The sequence below is a fragment of the Telmatherina bonti genome (assembly GCF_933228915.1).
Source record: "Telmatherina bonti genome assembly, chromosome: 9".
Lineage (NCBI taxonomy): Eukaryota > Metazoa > Chordata > Actinopteri > Atheriniformes > Telmatherinidae > Telmatherina > Telmatherina bonti.
The window spans coordinates 18,163,522-18,180,582 of record NC_136627.1 but is presented as its reverse complement, the minus strand read 5'-3'; the positions used below and the strand labels follow the sequence as shown (position 1 = coordinate 18,180,582).

At 37.3% G+C, this 17,061-nt stretch overlaps 2 protein-coding genes across 2 annotated transcripts in view; one reads left to right on the top strand and one right to left on the bottom strand.

The window, feature by feature from the left end:
* sphkap (SPHK1 interactor, AKAP domain containing) overlaps positions 1–4,445 on the top strand; it is a gene marked incomplete at both ends in the record, with an annotated part of 31,068 nt that extends 26,623 nt beyond the window's left edge. The window contains 5 exons of the mRNA XM_079246395.1: positions 1,207–1,368; positions 2,194–2,277; positions 3,328–3,371; positions 3,966–4,150; positions 4,290–4,445. Coding sequence (XP_079102521.1) covers positions 1,207–1,368; positions 2,194–2,277; positions 3,328–3,371; positions 3,966–4,150; positions 4,290–4,445 — 631 coding nt within the window. The remainder of the gene's footprint in view (positions 1–1,206; positions 1,369–2,193; positions 2,278–3,327; positions 3,372–3,965; positions 4,151–4,289) is intronic.
* A 2,659-nt stretch (positions 4,446–7,104) lies between these two features.
* daw1 (dynein assembly factor with WDR repeat domains 1) lies at positions 7,105–15,936 on the bottom strand (the record flags this gene model as incomplete). Its single annotated transcript, XM_079245846.1, has 13 exons — positions 7,105–7,139; positions 7,292–7,454; positions 9,284–9,360; positions 9,523–9,637; positions 10,951–11,053; positions 11,189–11,295; positions 11,862–11,969; positions 12,262–12,361; positions 12,475–12,597; positions 14,386–14,444; positions 14,993–15,137; positions 15,487–15,559; positions 15,897–15,936. The coding sequence occupies 13 exons, from the start codon at positions 15,934–15,936 to the stop codon at positions 7,105–7,107; spliced, it is 1,248 nt and encodes a 415-aa protein (XP_079101972.1).
* Between the last annotated feature and the right edge of the window lie 1,125 nt (positions 15,937–17,061).

Here is a 17,061-nt window from a genome sequence, read left to right as displayed (position 1 = left end):
ATTTTTTTTACGTCATTGAAAATATATAGTTTTCATTTTTAGCAATTTTTAGCGAACTATTGTCGCCATGTCTCAGAGAAGTGTGTTCTCCTTGGTCAGTTCTTAGTGAGACCAGTGTTATGCAGTTTCTGCCTTAAGTTGGTGTTACCAAAATTGTCTTGATTAACCAAGAAAGCCTTAGTGTTAATTAATTATTTTTATGGACATTTTGGAAAGAGCTACATTTAATCTAACAGGAGGGAGAAACAACTAAATTGAGCAATCTGCTGAAAAAACTTTATTTTTTTTACAGATTACAACTTCCAAGAAGGTAATTATCTAAAACATTAAACTTGAGTGGTCAATGAATTACAAACAACAAACTCAAGAGCATGAATTGACCTAGCCACAATCCAATAGCTTTGTCATTTTCAGAGTTTGTGAGAGAGTCTTAAGTTGGGACAATGGAGTCATTTGATCACAAATTCTTGCCAATCTTAACAAAAAAAAAAGAAAAAGAGTGGACCAAAATCCCAGTGGACACATGCTTTGCCTGAAGAAATGCATTGCTTGCAAGAAAAACAAATGAATAAATTAAATATTTAATTGAGGCTTATCCTTATGTAAAGTTAAAAATATGTCATGTGTCTTTTCTTTTTTCAATGAAGATCATCAAAGTAAGCCATGTTCAACAGTAAATTTAAAAAAAGAAAAGGGGGAAATCTTCCAGACCACAAGAGAGTAACCAGGCGCGTTTCTTTTCATTTTACAATACATGTAATCCAGAAACAAGTGGAGTGCAACTGTTAGTCCCTTGTCTAAGAGTGGAACTTAATCACTTGCCTATTCAATTAAACCTGATTTCCCTCCAGAATTGGTGAGGACATCAGCCCTCAAACATTTAATTATGACTTAATTTAATAACTTTCCCAAAAAAAAGGAAAGGAAAACACTGAGCCAGCAGTGCCTGTGGGAAATGCTGTTTGCTGATGCATGAAAAATACAGAAATGAATAGGCTTTTTACTTGTGCGGTGCTTATTTATTTACATTTCCAAAGGCTTGTTTTTATAAGAAGTGTGTTAGATGAGCAGCATTAATTGTCCCATTGCTGCATTTTAGAATATTTGGTCATTTCAACTAAATGTAGTGCTTACTCTGCATAGACAGTGATTATGACAACACGGGAACAAAGTCACCCCCACCATCTTGCGGTTTGCTCTCCCCAGCAGTGAGAGGGACAGGCCAGCTGTGGCGGTGGCTGCAGTAGTGAAGAGGGACAAGCGTTCAATGAGTGCTAGCAGTGAAGATAGCATGGGGAGCTGGTCTCATATAACCCCCGAAGATGACCCCCACGAGGAAACCAGTAGTTTTATCCAGCTGAGTGAGGGGTCAGTAACCGTTGCTCCTCGATACTGCTCCAAATGCTGCTACTCCCACCCTCACCCCACTCTCATTGGCCCATTGCTAGTGACACTTGTGTTCTCCTGTGCCAATGCCAACTGACTCCCTGCTGCTGCAGCACTCTCACCTGCTAAAGCAGTGTATGGCAAAGAGCTCCTTAAAGCCATACAGGGCTAGACCCTGCCTGCACTCCAGACTACCTCTAGTAGGCTGCAGTGGTACAGGGCTGTGATGTTGCATACTAAATAAGTGGTTCAGAACATTGGCTACACCATTCTCTGCTTCATCAGATTCTCATTTGAATTTAAATGAGGTCTTGGATAGTCTTTAAAAGCAATATACCGAAATAACAGCTCAAATAATATTACTTTAATATCTGCATGCTTAATGTTTCGGCTTATAAATGTGTTGAGATATTCTTGATCAAAGACAGAAGATTGATGGGTTATGTGTTTAGCATAACAGTATAACTACACCACCATAACACCTGCTGCTCCTTGCAAGCTCTCCATCTACCTGCTTACTTTAACTCCGCCTCATCCGTAATCCATGTTGTGACACAAGGGCATGGCTGCCAGCCTGGCCTGTCCACCCTACCCACTAAAACTACCCTAGATCTCTTCATCCTCATATTCAGGCGAGCTTGCTGCCAGACAGAATTCACCAGCCCCCCCACCCACAAGCTTAAGAGTCCAGTTCTGCTACCCCTGCTAATGAATAACATGATGTCCATCGCTATGTTTGGTTTTTACTCTTTTTACATGTTAGCAACAACATGTGGAGTCACATGTCTTTTCATTATTCAATGGCAGGAATGGGAACAGCAGCACTTCTAGTCTTGGCTTGGTTGACCTGGATGCTTTTACAGATGTGCCCACTCAGAGCACAGTCATCAGGTATATATTACTACCACCTGCAGCTGCTGAAACTTTTTATCAGTGTGCACTTTTCAGGTCCATCATGACATTACTGAATAAAAAGTTTGCAGAACACATACTATTGTTTGTCCTTGTGTTTTCACTATAGTTAGTATATGAAAGATGGACAGAGCCTCCGGCTGTTAAAAGTGAAGCCAGTGCGGAAGTGCATGAAACTGCAGTTCCCCCTTCATCCACTAGGGTCTGGCTGCAAAACAGAGCAAATCTACCTAAACTCCCATGTTAAACAGGCCAACTTCACAGCAGAAATAAACATGTTTACAGCCTGGTTCAAAAATTTATTTTCGGTTCATTTATTTTCGGTTTACCTTCATGAGAACTGTGGGGGGAGTGAATTTTTTTTTAAACTTGCCCATTTAAAAGTAATTTAATCTCGAAGTTTGGCATATTTAGGGGTGTGTCCTTTTGATTGACAGGTACAAGATCTCCCGCTTCAAGTCAGAAGAACGTAGAACAGCCACGGTTTTTTAGCCGGTTAAGAACGTGACTTAGCTTTAGCCCACTAACCTCTGTTAGCTGGTTAGCTCCTGTTATCTCCAGGTTAGCTCGGTAAGCTTTTACCTACAGAAAGCTTGGAGTTCGCTCGATGTCAATCATCCACCATGATGCTCACAGCCCCCCTCTCAGCTCCACCTCTTTGCCCAAATATGTATTTTCCAGGCAAAACGACACGCATGCCTCTGCCAAGATGGCGACGGTAGGAACCGCCCACTGAGCTTCAATTCAGCTCTTCAGAAATCAATGGCTGACATCACGGAGGCTACGTCCATCTTTTTATGTAAAGTCTATGGTTCTCACACAAAACCATGGTGGACAGACAAGTTAACAGATAAACTATCAGTGTAACACACATGTTCTTTTTGACTGCAAAAGTCTTCCAAATAGAAGCTTTTCAGTAGTTTTCAGATTCTCTTTGCATCAAAATGAATGAATATATTTTTAAACTTGCCAACTTCTCCTTGTAACTCACTTGTACGTTCAGTTTTCAATATTTTGCTCTTTTTACAGGGAGGTGACAGAGAGAGGCCACATGACAGGAACCAAGGTTATTGGTGAGTCTATTCCCCATTAGAAAGTTCCTAGATTTGTAGTGATCTTTGTAACGATATCTATGGGTTTGTTGTGTGAAAAATAAAATCCAACAGTCCAAAGTCAAATTCTTCTTGTCAAGACATGCAACTTCCAGCTTGTTCTGGGAAATGTCTCCTCATCTCCCAGTTCCTGGGCAAATACTGACACAATACAGTTGCTGATGCTGAAATTACAACTAATACTAATAAAAAGAGCAGGAATTAGTTTTCTTTCAAATTTCAAACTGTTTGAAGAGACGGCCAAATCTTACAGAATCCATTAGCTTTTTATCATTTTAAATAGTTACAAAGAGAAGTTTTACCCATTCAGGTTATATATATATTTTAAGATTTGTGCAAGTTTAACCCAAACTAGAACAGATCTCATAGCATCTTTATTTAATGGAGCTGAATATATGGAGTGACTGCCTTCCAACTTTATGTGCAAATTCCCAGCAACAGAGCAGAATCAGTGATGTGTTCAGTCCTGCAGTGCATTGATGGCATACATCTCCAAGATGTGTTATGTAGGAATGATCTCCAATACTGTATGTCCCATTACCTCTGATCTTTTAGAGAGCAGTTCAGCAAGTACAGCTGGCAGCTGTTGCAACCTTAAGGAGCTTTTAGTGGTAAACTGCGACCTTGAGCAGGAGTGTGTGGACTTGGAGTTGAGAGTGGCCCTACAGTGGATCGCTGCATCAGAACTGGGCCTACCTATACTCTACTTCAGGAAGTCCAAAGAGGAAAGGGTTGCAAAGGTAGGAGTGAGTATCTGTGAAGCATTTGCTTATGTTGCCTCTTATAATTATAAACACATCAAATTTGGTTAATATTTCTTTGCACATGAAATGCATGACACTCTAGTTATTATTGGTTTCTGTGTGTGTTCACTGTCAGTTTCAGAAGGTGGTCCACCTGATGTCTCAGAAGTCATGGAGGGTTTCAGACTTGTTCAGAGCTGTGGTTCAGTTCTGTAAACTACATGAGAATGAGCAAGAAGCAAGCTGCTCTCTTCAGGCCAGCCTGTTTGATTGGCTACTGGAAACCCTTTAGGACACACCAGCCTCCTGCAATCAAAACACACACATGCTCACACATTCTCACAATTTTGTCCTCAGCTGTTCTTAAGTGTCTCTTGCTGTAAACTGAAGGCACAATGCAGACAGCATACTTAAAATATTTGTACCTCTCACCTGGTCCATGAAGGTAGTGTAACTATGATTGAACCATACTCCCTTTAACCAAAACATGCCTCTTTTGGCAGTTTTATCTATCTCGTGAGGTGCACATAAACACAGAATAAACTTTATGTGTATGGGTGGAACATACCTGATGGGAATGAACTAACTTTCAAATGGTTATAGTCAGCAGGTTTTAACTGCTCCAGAATATAAATATATATTTAATATAAGTATTATTTACAGATTCTCACACGCAAATTAAAAATTTATTTATTTATCTAAAATGAACGTATATAAATCAAAGTCAGTCAGAAATAAAAAAAATCAGGTTGAATTCTCACCCAGGTTGACATGCTCCAACCTTGTCTAAAAGAGGCTGTATAAGTGAAAGCCCACATAAAAGCTCTTTCCCTTTTTTCTTTTCCCCACTTAGATGTGCACATTTGCTTTAAGTAAGCAAAACATCCATATCTTTGTTGTGTTCACAGGCCAATGAATCACCTCTGTTGTGACTTTGAAACTCAGTTCTGAGTAAGTATGTGCTTTTGTTGCTGTTACTTGAGAACTGATTATTTTGGATAGTTGTGCTGTATATACTGTAGATTTGAAACCGCTGCACCCTGAGTAGTGGGCTGCTCTCTTTAGCTTTTACTATGTTCAAAAGACAGAATAAGGTTTGTAATGTTGAATTTGTATGTGTATATGGTCTGTCTATTTCTCTACTTAATGGTAAATCTAGTGTTGCATCAGCAATGGTAAAAACAAAAAAAGCACATAATTCAGCTGTAAACTGTCACAGTAGAACTGAATGTATTTATCTTTTGACATGAATAAATTTCTGTGATGTGAAATACAAGCAGTCTGGATCAAGTTACACTGAAATAACACTCAAAAAAGAATAATCACTTCAGATCTTAACTGGCCAGATACATTGACCCAGTTCACCACCGCCACCAACAATCCTGCAGTAGATGTGTACACTCACCTCCCTTGGTTTGGAAAGCAAGGACAAAATCCCACTACTTTATTTTCTCTAAGGAATGCCATAATTGTTCAGAAAATCTACAAAACATTTTTTTTTTCATCATGGTTTCAGAAGATCATCTTATTGATACATGGTGTCAGAAACTAAAACAAAATACCACTTGTGAAAACAAGACAAAGGTAAATGTGCATTAATGCTTAAATATTGTTTGCAAATTATATAAAGTTTTTTGTATTATAAATGTTAATTGAAAATAACCTGACATGTATTTTAACAGCGAGCTTTAAGTGATACAACACTTTTTACAAAGAATGGAGACTGTAATTCATACGACAATAAATGCTACAATTCACTTATCATTTAAACCCTTTATTAAGTTAAAAATGGTATAAAGACATTGTATCAGATAGAAATTTTGTTGCTTAACAGAGTTGGGTCTTGACATTTACATTGTTTTAATAGGTGGCAGGTATTATACTGACTTTCAGCTACAGAATCATGCTGCTGTGATACATACAGAAGGTGATGAAATTCATCCAGGCCTTTCGTGAGAACATTTCAAACTGATGGCATGATTGAGAAACTGTATTTAACACTGGTTATTAATGCTGCTGCTGCACATGTAGAAGTGACTGATTACATGTTTACTGATGCACCTCCATATAAGAGAGGCTGGCTTTAAACTATGATAATGAGTCTGAAAGGCAGATCAACCTTACCTTCCAAACCTAATTTCAGATTTTGATTTGCAAGTTAGAATTTTATGATGAGAGAACATGCCACTGGATCTTGTTTTTTTTTCACATGGGGAGTTTTGCACTGTGGATGTAGCAACAAATAAGCTTTAGTAAGAATACTTTTTTTAGAGGTCTTTAAGCCCATGCAGTAATTTCCAAAACAACACAGTTGTTTTAGTAGTCCACTGATATCTTAGTGAAGGGGTCACCAACTCCAGTCCATCCTGCAGGTTTTAGTGTTTTCCAGGTACAACACACTTGATTCAAATGAAAAAGTTCTCCAACAACTTGTCATCTTCTGCACCTGCCTTTTAATGAGCCAATGATTTGGGTCAGTTGTGCTGCAACAGGGAAACACTAAAACCTGCAAGGTGGTAGCTCTTGAGGACCAGAGTTGGTGACCCCTACCTTAGTGCCTGAAGGTAATAATGTCTTTTAATCATGCCTTTATTACTTTAATCATTACACATCATTATACACAGATATGTTTCTGAATTCTATAAAACATAGATCATAATATTCACAAATCACTCGTAGTTTAAATTGAGAAATATTTGTTAAAATATTTGCTTCGACTCTTAAAGACCACTTTCACTGCTGACAGACTCAGTCCTCCTTTGATGCTCATTTTAAATTTAATAATGTCACTGACATGTTACCAATGAACCCATTAGTTGTGGGATGTTGTATCAGATTTTCTGTCCCAAATTTAACATAAACATAAGTTTATTTTCAACAATTAAAATCTACAGAGTAAATGAAACTTGCATGTGCATGTCTGAGCCTCTGAATAGATTTTGGGAGAAGGGTCAGTACCAGATCCTGCATGTGTTATCCTTGCTGCCTGCAGAGGAGCACAAACATAAACAGGTGGTTGGACAGAAGGACACAGCTGCATGCTTTTCATCTAACATGTGCAATTAAGCCCTTGTGATGGCTAGCAAGGAAGATTTTAATCACCCCTCAAGGCAAAATATGCAGTTTTTCAGTGGCTACCTGTTATGATGGTGTCACCCTCGTAGTTGAAGACACAGGAGAAGATCTCGTCAGTGTGGCCCTCTAGGATTTGAAGGCAGGTTCCAGACTGAACATCCCATAGACGAGCTGTCTTGTCTGAGCTGGCAGTCAGGACCCTGCTGCCTTGGGGGCTGAAGCAGACCTGAAAGAGGCATTGCCAAGAAAGTTAGCCTTATTCAGAGATGGGTGTGTTCCATACAAAGAATCACAGAGTATGGCAGAGGTAATGAAAATGACAGCCCAAGAGGGGAAATGTGTCAATATGAGATATTCTCACTGTTTTAGCACCAGTACTTTCTTAAGGCAAGAGTACTGGTGAAAATAGAATAAAAATCAGAGTTTTATGAGTATGAAAATCGTGGGGAAAGTTTTTAATTTTATAGCACAGGTTTATCATTCCCTCAAAGAAGAAATGATTTAATGAAGTTGGTTCAAAACAACTATGATTTTATCAAAGCTCTAAATTGAGAACAAAAGAGCAACCCCGAACAGGAAATGGTAACTGACAAAGGCAGAAGGACAAAGAAGGAAGTGGGGAGGTGCAAGGATGGTTTACATTTGAGAGAAAAATAGAAAGATGGTGTGTGTAGGAAACAGGGTATGCATAACAAGACCTACAGTTTGTTACACTACCATGGAGTATGCTAACTCTGCAACAACTGAAGGATGTAACCTGAGCTAACAAAAGCTGCATTTTAATATATATATATTCTTGAAGAGTTAGACGACACAAGTGTTCAAAATATCTCACTCGCACTATTTTGCCTCCCATGATAAATCACTTGACGCAAACAGATGGAGGTATGAAATATTACAATAGTGCAATAGTGTAAAACTGGTAATGTGTCCATTCGGCCACATTACCAGTTTTTAACTTTCAGAAATACTGTTGATGTGCTGCATATGTTTTACAACAAAATGGATCTTCTGGTAAAATGTCATATTTGCTTGACGTGCAAGGACAAAGCTAATGAGGTGTCCAGAATGGGCAGGATTCCCTATTTTTGCAGAGGCATTTAAAAAACAAAAGGTCTTTTGAACTCCTGACATAAAATGCTACGGACTCTAAAATTCATGTACAGAAACATACAATTTGATCTTTAAAGCAAATTTATTTAATTAAGAGTCCATCATTCTTGTTTTTATGAACAAATAAAAAGGTGAAATAGCAAAGTTTAATGAAAATGGAAGGAAAGCATGCAGAGTGCGATACTGAAATAGAACAAGAAATCTGTGAAAAATGGTTAAGATGCTTGCAGGGATGGGGGGGAGGGGGTGTCCTGTTAGGAAGAGATTAGTGTCATAATCCTCTGGAATCATTCTCCATCCAGCCTTTTTTTTTACTGGCTGTCTGTGTTTCAGTAAACACATACAGAGAAGCCCTCTGAGCCACATCCAGAGGAAAACATGCTCATGAATAGCAAATGTGGAAAATCACTTCCATTAAAGAACACGGTCAACAGTGGGCCAAACAAACATTATGCCAGAGTATGTGCCAGTTTGGCTTTACAAATCCACATAATGCAAGGTTAACAGTTCTTTTTGAGGATGAGGGATTACATGCCATGGGATAGTGTAACTTTTATGCACAAGGTCAGGCTGATGGTCAGGAATGACACAAAACATCCTGAAGCGTGGGCTACTGTCTCCTCTCCTCAGTATCACAATTTATACCACGTTAGCTAGGTAAACAGGAAGCATCCTATTTAAAGGACTGGCAAGGAGAACTGAAGCTGTGGAGTTAATGTTACACAAAGAGTTTAACATGGTTCACAGCTGCTTGTTGTCTGATTGCATTTGTGATATGGACTTGTGGTTGAAAATAATAAATAATAAGTGTAATCATAATATTAATATGAATCTTAAAATTAAATAAAATATAAAAGGTCTTATGAATATGTATAATTTACATAACATATTTGTCCAAGTAAGCAATGAATTGTTCCAGTTCATTCTGGCGTATTGGCATACCTTAAAGACCTCTCCATTGTGGCCCTTTAGTATCACAAGACACTGATGTGTAGTTGCGCTGAACACTTGTGCGGTACCTTTGAGAAAAGGAAACATGTGGCGTTTATAAAACCCACATTTAACATTATTCCATGTGAAAATGTAGATTTTTTTCTAAACCGCAATTCAGGTATACACAAAACAAATGGAAAATTTTTAAATAAAGCCTTTAATAATAGTACTGAGTAATGTGATCTCACCATCAGCAGAAGCAGTCGCAATGAACTGACCACTTAAATCAAAACACACATCCAACACCTCCTCTGTGTGTCCAACTAGGGTGGCCACACACTTCCCACTGACTGCCTCCCACAACTGCAAGCACATTTACAAGTCAAATTAATTTACATGCCATGTTTCATACAACATAGATTCAATGTCTTCAGAGAAAACAAAACATAAAATTAAGAGACTTTATATGCTGATACTATTTAAGTTATTAGTCTCAAAACATAATTGCCTAGGTCATATTTTGGCTAAATTGTGATGTCTGTTTAACTGTATTCTCCTACTATTGCTGACTGACTGTGCATTGCTGCCTATTAATCCCTAAAATAGGACTTAGGCAATTGCTATAGACTAATAAAATACAAGTATTAAAATTGTACAATATTTTGTTAATTATTTATACTCCACCAGAAATGAGGGTATATAAATCTTAGGAATCAAGTGTGCAGCAGGAACTGAGTCCGGAAGAAAAAGAGGAACATGATAAAACTGAAACCTTAGGAAATACGAGGTGCAGCCTTTCATCCAGCATATATTTTCATCTCAAATAAAGTCGATCAATTTGAAGTCTAAACTTATCTTTCTGTTTGAGGGAGACATTTTAACCAAAGAGTATTGTATTGAAAGTAACAACAGCTCGCTCCACCAGAGACTCGAGTGTCCAAACACACACTTTAAGTCAGCCTGACTTCACAATATTCTTGTGTGATATACAATTTGAGCTTCCTAGCTACTTGGAGCCTCTTTAGTCACGCATGTTTTGTTATGCACCAAATGTTTTCACAGTGTATCTGAACTGCAAGCCTATGTAGCTTTTGGGTTCTTAAACTATGGAGCCATGACATTATAACATGACATATTATGCGCTGCGGCATTGTCTAGCTAAATTAAGTAAGTTTTTTTCTTAACAGCAGCATGCCTCCTCTAAATTTTTATATTGTAGTCCTTATTTCAGAAGTAGCATTTTGCAGAACTAAAATGCATAACTACACAGGTACAAGCACTCAGACAGAAGAGACATAAGCCCTGTATGAATGCAAACAGCACAGCTTCGTTTGAGCCGTCCCCCCTCAAGGAATGCAGTGAAGTGGATAATTCTAACTCATGAGTATGAGTCATCTTGGCATAATTAATGAATTGGAATTCAATTTTTCTCCTTGAAATGATGGCGACCTTAGAGAAAGGAGGTGGTAAGATATGGAAAGAGGATAATAAAGGAGAGCTAGTTTTATGACAAGGGGCATCCCTTTTCTTTGTTCTGTTGCAGTAGTTGGAATTTTGCAGTAAGTTATTTGTTATTATGTTACAGTTGTGCAGGATACAAATAATGTGTCAAATGAAAAAACAAAGAAAAAATAATAAATGCAGGCTTTAAAGTCACCAGGCTTAAGATAATTTACCTTACAGGTTTTGTCCATGGAACCTGAGACAATAAGAGAGGAATCCCAGTTAAACTGAACATTGCTAATTTCTCCTATGTGACCAACCAGAGTGTGAACACGTCTACAACAAAAGCAGAAAAAACATAATTCAATCAGTCATCCACTCTTGTCTGTAAAATCTGTAGGTAATATTCACGTAAAATATAAAATAAAATACAAATAAAGGTTTATGTTTGCAATAACACTGATGTCTGACCTTTTAGAAGCAACATCCCATATAGCAACTGTGTGGTCAAAGGAGCCTGTGAGAAGCTGACTGCCAACTGTGTTAAAACACAGAGAAAGAACTTCTGCAGTGTGACCCTGGATGGAATAAACGAGAGGAAATAAAGCATCATTCCTCACTGAGTAACTTCTATTCTCTCTCGTATTTCTCCGCTTTGTTGTTGCCTCTTTCTACAATGAGATCAGGCGGACAAAATATGGAAATTTAAAAAAGGCAATGCCACTGATTAAATGTCCAGTGTTGCCTTCAAGACATATTGGATTTTACTTAATATTAAATAATGCTTCTATGCTCCATTGATTGATTTTACATGATGTCAGGACACAGAGAAAACACAGAAGACACAGAGAGACAGCCTACCAGTCACACCAAGAACCCACATGCAGAGTCTACATCAAAGACAACTTACTTTCCCCTAAAGAGGCCTTATCGATGCCTTACTAAGGTTTTACAGTTAAATTCTCCATTTGATGATTCACAGTTAAATGGTGAAAATGCGGGGCAGCAGCAGCCATTATGAACATTCAGTTTATTAATTTTTTAAAGCAGATCTGTATAAGTGATAATACCATAAACAGCAAGGCAAGGAAGGGCCTATCCTGTATTACAGTAGTAGTAAACTGGCACAGGATAGATAACTTACAGTCAGTGTGGCCACCTCCATCCCACTTTCCACATCCCATAGCTTGGCAGTTGCATCCATGCTGCCTGTGGCAACCAGTGTACTCTGGGGGTTGAATGCCAAGCACACCTCAACAACAACAACAACAAAAAAAAAACTCACACAACTTATCATCACATTTGTTTAATTCTGGTACACAACTAAATACAGTATGGTTTACATGTATTTATTAAGGCAAAGTATTTCTTCCCTGTTTGAGTGCACAGCTTGCTTTAGGCCTGCTAAAGCACTGCTTGCAGTGTAACAATGTGCATTAATGCTGAATACATACAGAAAGATACACAGAAGCACAAATGATAATAGTGATTTAAAACAGAAAATAATTTAATAAATTCAAGTGTAAACAGATGGTCATACATACAATTTCTGCACGGTGTCCTCGGAAATTATGAAAGCATTTGCCAGTCTCTGCACACCATAGTCTGCAGGTCTTATCAAAAGAGCCTGTGGCAATCTTGTCTCTGAGATTAATGAAGAAGAAAAAAAAACAAGAAAAGTTAATCATATTTGGAATATCAAATAGAGTGGAAATATTTTTATGTTCTGCCAAAGTTTAGCTGAAATAGCTCATTACCCATAGGGGTTGTTGAATGCAATTGCATATACCACATTTTTATGACCCTCTAGCGTGTGTAGTTCTGTGGCAGAAGCTGTGTCCCAGACTCTACATGTCCTGTCATAACTCCCAGTTATGAACCTACATGGCATGAGACAAAACACAACAAAAAAGCAAAAACAGCCAATAAAAAAAAAAGAAGGGAAAAAAAACACAAAGAAACAACAACAAATATGATTCTTATCAATGCTGAAGTATCAGACTATCTATCAATCAATCAAAGATACTTTATTTATCCCCTGAGGAGAAATTCAAGAAAATTCAAGGAAATGCACAGACTTGTGTAGGGCTGGTTAGAATTAAGGCTAATAAATATGCATAATTTGACATCTTCAAAAGTATTTGCAAATGAGTCCACTCTGTTAAATCTGAGAAGGACAGAGCCCTTGAACAAATGATCCTGAGGAGCCAGCAGTCCTGGATAAGGAACAAGACTGGAGGAAAATAAGATTGACCCTGATGGCGGGTGCAAGTCCAAAGCTTCCAGGTGTTTTGTTTTTCTCATCATAAGTAAACAACAAGAAAAGCTTTTAAACGTAAAATACAAAAAAAAGCCCTGAAAGCTCTTATTGTCATCCTTTACTAATATTTTTTGAAGGAACGTTGACAGTTGTTAAAACCTGCGACACATTTTTTGTGGCCATCTAGAAGCTTTTGCACAGATGACTGTTCTGTCACTTTCCCACTGCTTTTTATTCAAGCTCATAAGTTTGCATGATTTGTTACAGTCCAGTTGAAAGCATTCCACTTTCTCTTATTTCATGCTGTTGCATGTTTTGGACTGTTGAGCTGCACAGTGGTTAATCTCTGTCACCTAACAGCAACAAGGTTCCTGCTGGTTTAAACCTTGTGAGGTGCTTTTCTGCATGAGATGCAATCTGTTATGGGAGTTGTTTGAGCTGTATGGGTACTTATGCTTTATTCCACTATCCAGAAACATTCAAGTTATAAGTACTTGGTTGTCATAATTGTTGTGTACCTCACCACTTGCTTAATAGTTGCTGGTATAAGCTCAAGACTCAATGCAACCCTGAATAAAATCAGTCAGGTAAGGAAAAAGGATGATGTATTCATGTTGAAGGACCCAAGACTTTTGTATCAAACCTCGTCTTTGTGAGACTAAGTGGTAAGTTTGCTCTAAACCGCTACTTTTATGGTTCAAGCTAATTTTTGAGCATTTTTTATACTTCTAGTATTAGAGGCAGTAATTCAGGCTGACAGCATAATAGATCCACCATGATTTAGAATATCGTATGTTTTTATGATGTGTTCCATTTACAAACAGCTGTATTTTAGTTTCCTTGGTATAGCTATTGATATTTCTCAGACTTGGGTTACCATTTTGTGCTTTTTAAAATCTATCAGTAGTTTCCTTCTGTACCCCCTTCTGTTATGTGCAGTGTATGGTCTGTGCTGAAACCACCTCTCCGGATTGCTCCATAACACTCTGAGGCTCTCTTTTGTTGCCTTTCATTAGATAATTGATTCTTTTTTTCTTTTCTCCTCCTTTTTTGTGCTGCCATCTCCTGAAAGTGTATATTACAACAAATTAACCTCCAACATCCAGATTTTCAAGTGACATGAAATTATAATTTAGAGGTTCATGCAACTGATGCAAGAGCTTGATTTATAATAAACCAAGACTCACTTGTTTATTACATCATTTTGTTTAATAAAATATTTAAATTTATAATTGTATCACTGTTGTGTCAATGGCAAATTCTGTATTTGTAATTTGAATTTAAATACATGAAAATATCTTTATTCCATCAAAATATTCTTGTAAACAAAACTGGGTCTTCTCAGTTTGCCTTTGAAGATATTCAAATTTCCAAAAAATCTGACCAACATTGCATGTAATAAACTCACCTTGACCCAGATTTGTTAAAAGCAACATTTGTCAGGGGCAGTATGTGTGCCTTAAGCTCCTACAAAAGGAAAGGTGAGACAGATAAATGAGAAATATAACTTTCAGGGAAATACACTTACCAATTCATCTTAAAAAAGAACCAACAATTTGTATGATTAATCTGACAATGAAAATTTGAAGAAGATATGTCCCATCACGCATAAAAGTCGTGAAATGACTTTGTTTTCTTATTCAGAAAATAGGGAGAATCTACACTGAGTTTAAAAAAAAAAAAACTGTTTTGTTCTAAATACCTCCAAGCTGTGTTTTGTGTTATCCATAAAAGACTAAAAATACATGGACTAAAAGGACATTAAATCCTCCTACAATCACTTGATGTTAAATAAAGTTCTATCTTAATGTTACGAAATAAATAACAGTTCCAGAGGAAACTAAACTTTATCTAGGTTAAATCACTTCCACGTGCAACTTATAATAAGCATTTACTGTGTGCTAACTTTTTAAAATTACAATACCAGTGGACTACGTCTACCTTAATGATGGATGAAGTCATGTTATTTATTCGCATACACTTGGTGTGTCAGATATTTGAGATTTGCGTCTGACCTTGCAAAAGCAGAACCTGTGGTTATCCTTTTGGCCTTGTTTCTGCTGGAGTTTGATAACCAGTTGTTTAACCTGTTCAGTCCGCGCCTCTGTGATCAGAGGCTCTGAATGCTTGATCTCTGCCACCAGTTCATCTGGGTTTGTTCTGCATTGTGGGAAAATATATGTTATTTTATTTGTTTCACATTGGCCTTTTGTCAAATTTCAGATGGAGGTGATGTACAATTTGTTCAGATAAAGACACAAAAAAAAAAAGTCAGGCAAAATATCTACAGGCACTAACAGTGAAACAATCAAGTCTAAATAGGATGCAATTGAAAAGGCTCCTTTTTTTTATTGTTTTTTTCCAACCCAAGTAATTTACTTGGCCTACGTTCCCATTCTTAATGGCAATTTTGGTTGCATTTTAACATCGGAAATGTTGCTTTAATATGAGCGTTTTCCAACAGTTTATCCAAAAAGTTATCTTCATGGTAAAGACACAACTCACGCACTCTGGAGTCAAATCCAGAAGATCGATTGATTTTGTCCACAAATGTCCGCCTTTCTCATATTCCAGGATTATACCTGAAGTCAGAACAGCCCAGAAACACATGTAAAACTACCCAATAACCCGGAGCATTTAAAAACACAGGACAAGAAAGCCAAGCACAACTTCGCTTCACAGTTGTGTATATTCGCTCATTATTATATAATAGGCAAAAACAAACCAAGCCATGGTGTGAAATTAGTGTTAGCTTAATTTACAGGTTAAGTTCAGCTGCAGGACATCGTCGAAAGAAAGAAATAAAACTGACTCAAGTGTTCGGTAAAAACAAATTATTATCACTGTTTTTAAAAGTACGAATTGCTACTATTTTGCTTAATGAGGCATATAATTTGGTTTAACAATTATTGCTGTTACCTGGTGGATAATATCTGAGAAAAAAGCGCTTGAGCTTCATTTCTTTAGCCTGTTTCCGGAACGGAACCAGCAAACAGACCGTTGCTATGGTGACCTCAGTGCAGACCATAGACTGTATGGACACAACACGGGCGGAATACCATCGAAACAAAGTGCAGTTACGCAGCAGACCATAATTCAGTCTTTTTCTTTTTTTGAAAAAATAATCTTATTAATTAATGGCTGGACAAAATGCAACGAATAAGATAAATAAGACATAAAGCAAAAAATAAAATTTTGTTGTGCTCCTCTCTATTTCACCTTTCACCTACACACACTTCTATTATAATTGTGGTCACATTAGACAGATGGGGGGGGGGGGGGGGGGGTGTATGTGGCATTCGATAGTAGGGTGGTCAATAACTTATGGTAGTGGTATACATAATCCTTATGTCTGACCACAATAACTTGTGTTGCTGTCTCCATACGCCACAGTGACCAACGTTAGGGAATTTGGCCTGAACTCTGGCCTTTTCCTTTTCAAAATGTCAAAAATAACTTTTTAGTGCTGAATCATGCAGACACTGCGATACTCTGTAAGCATTCTTTATAGTTTACTTTTAGCTCTAATGTAAAAATCTTATTGGTCTTAAAGATAAATGACCTAATATGAAGTCCATAAATGCACTCACTGAAAACTAAATATGGCACAGTTTCTATATTGTCTTAAAACTATTCTAATGTTACCATATGACTAACACTGTTATGTAGCAATAGGGTAACATCTGGTTAGCCTTTTGATAATCTTAGTAGTTTTATATTTTTATTTATTTATTTATAAAGGGGACATACTTCACATTAATGAATATAAATAAACTATAACGTAAAGTTGCCCAGTTAGCATTACTACTAATCCAGATCTGCGAATTAAGTATTTTATAGAGTGCATGATTGTGCAAGTGCAAGAGTCAAAGGGATTATTTCCAAGTACAGGTTGCGATGTAGTTTAAGAGATTGCAATATAGGGCACCAACAATACCATTCAATTCTGACAATAAATTACCATTCAATTACACACAATAAGAATACTGACAAAGAATGCAACACGTATATGCATATGTATATGCATATACATGTTTCTTATCACATAAGAAACACAAGATGTTTCTTATGTGAAAAGATATAA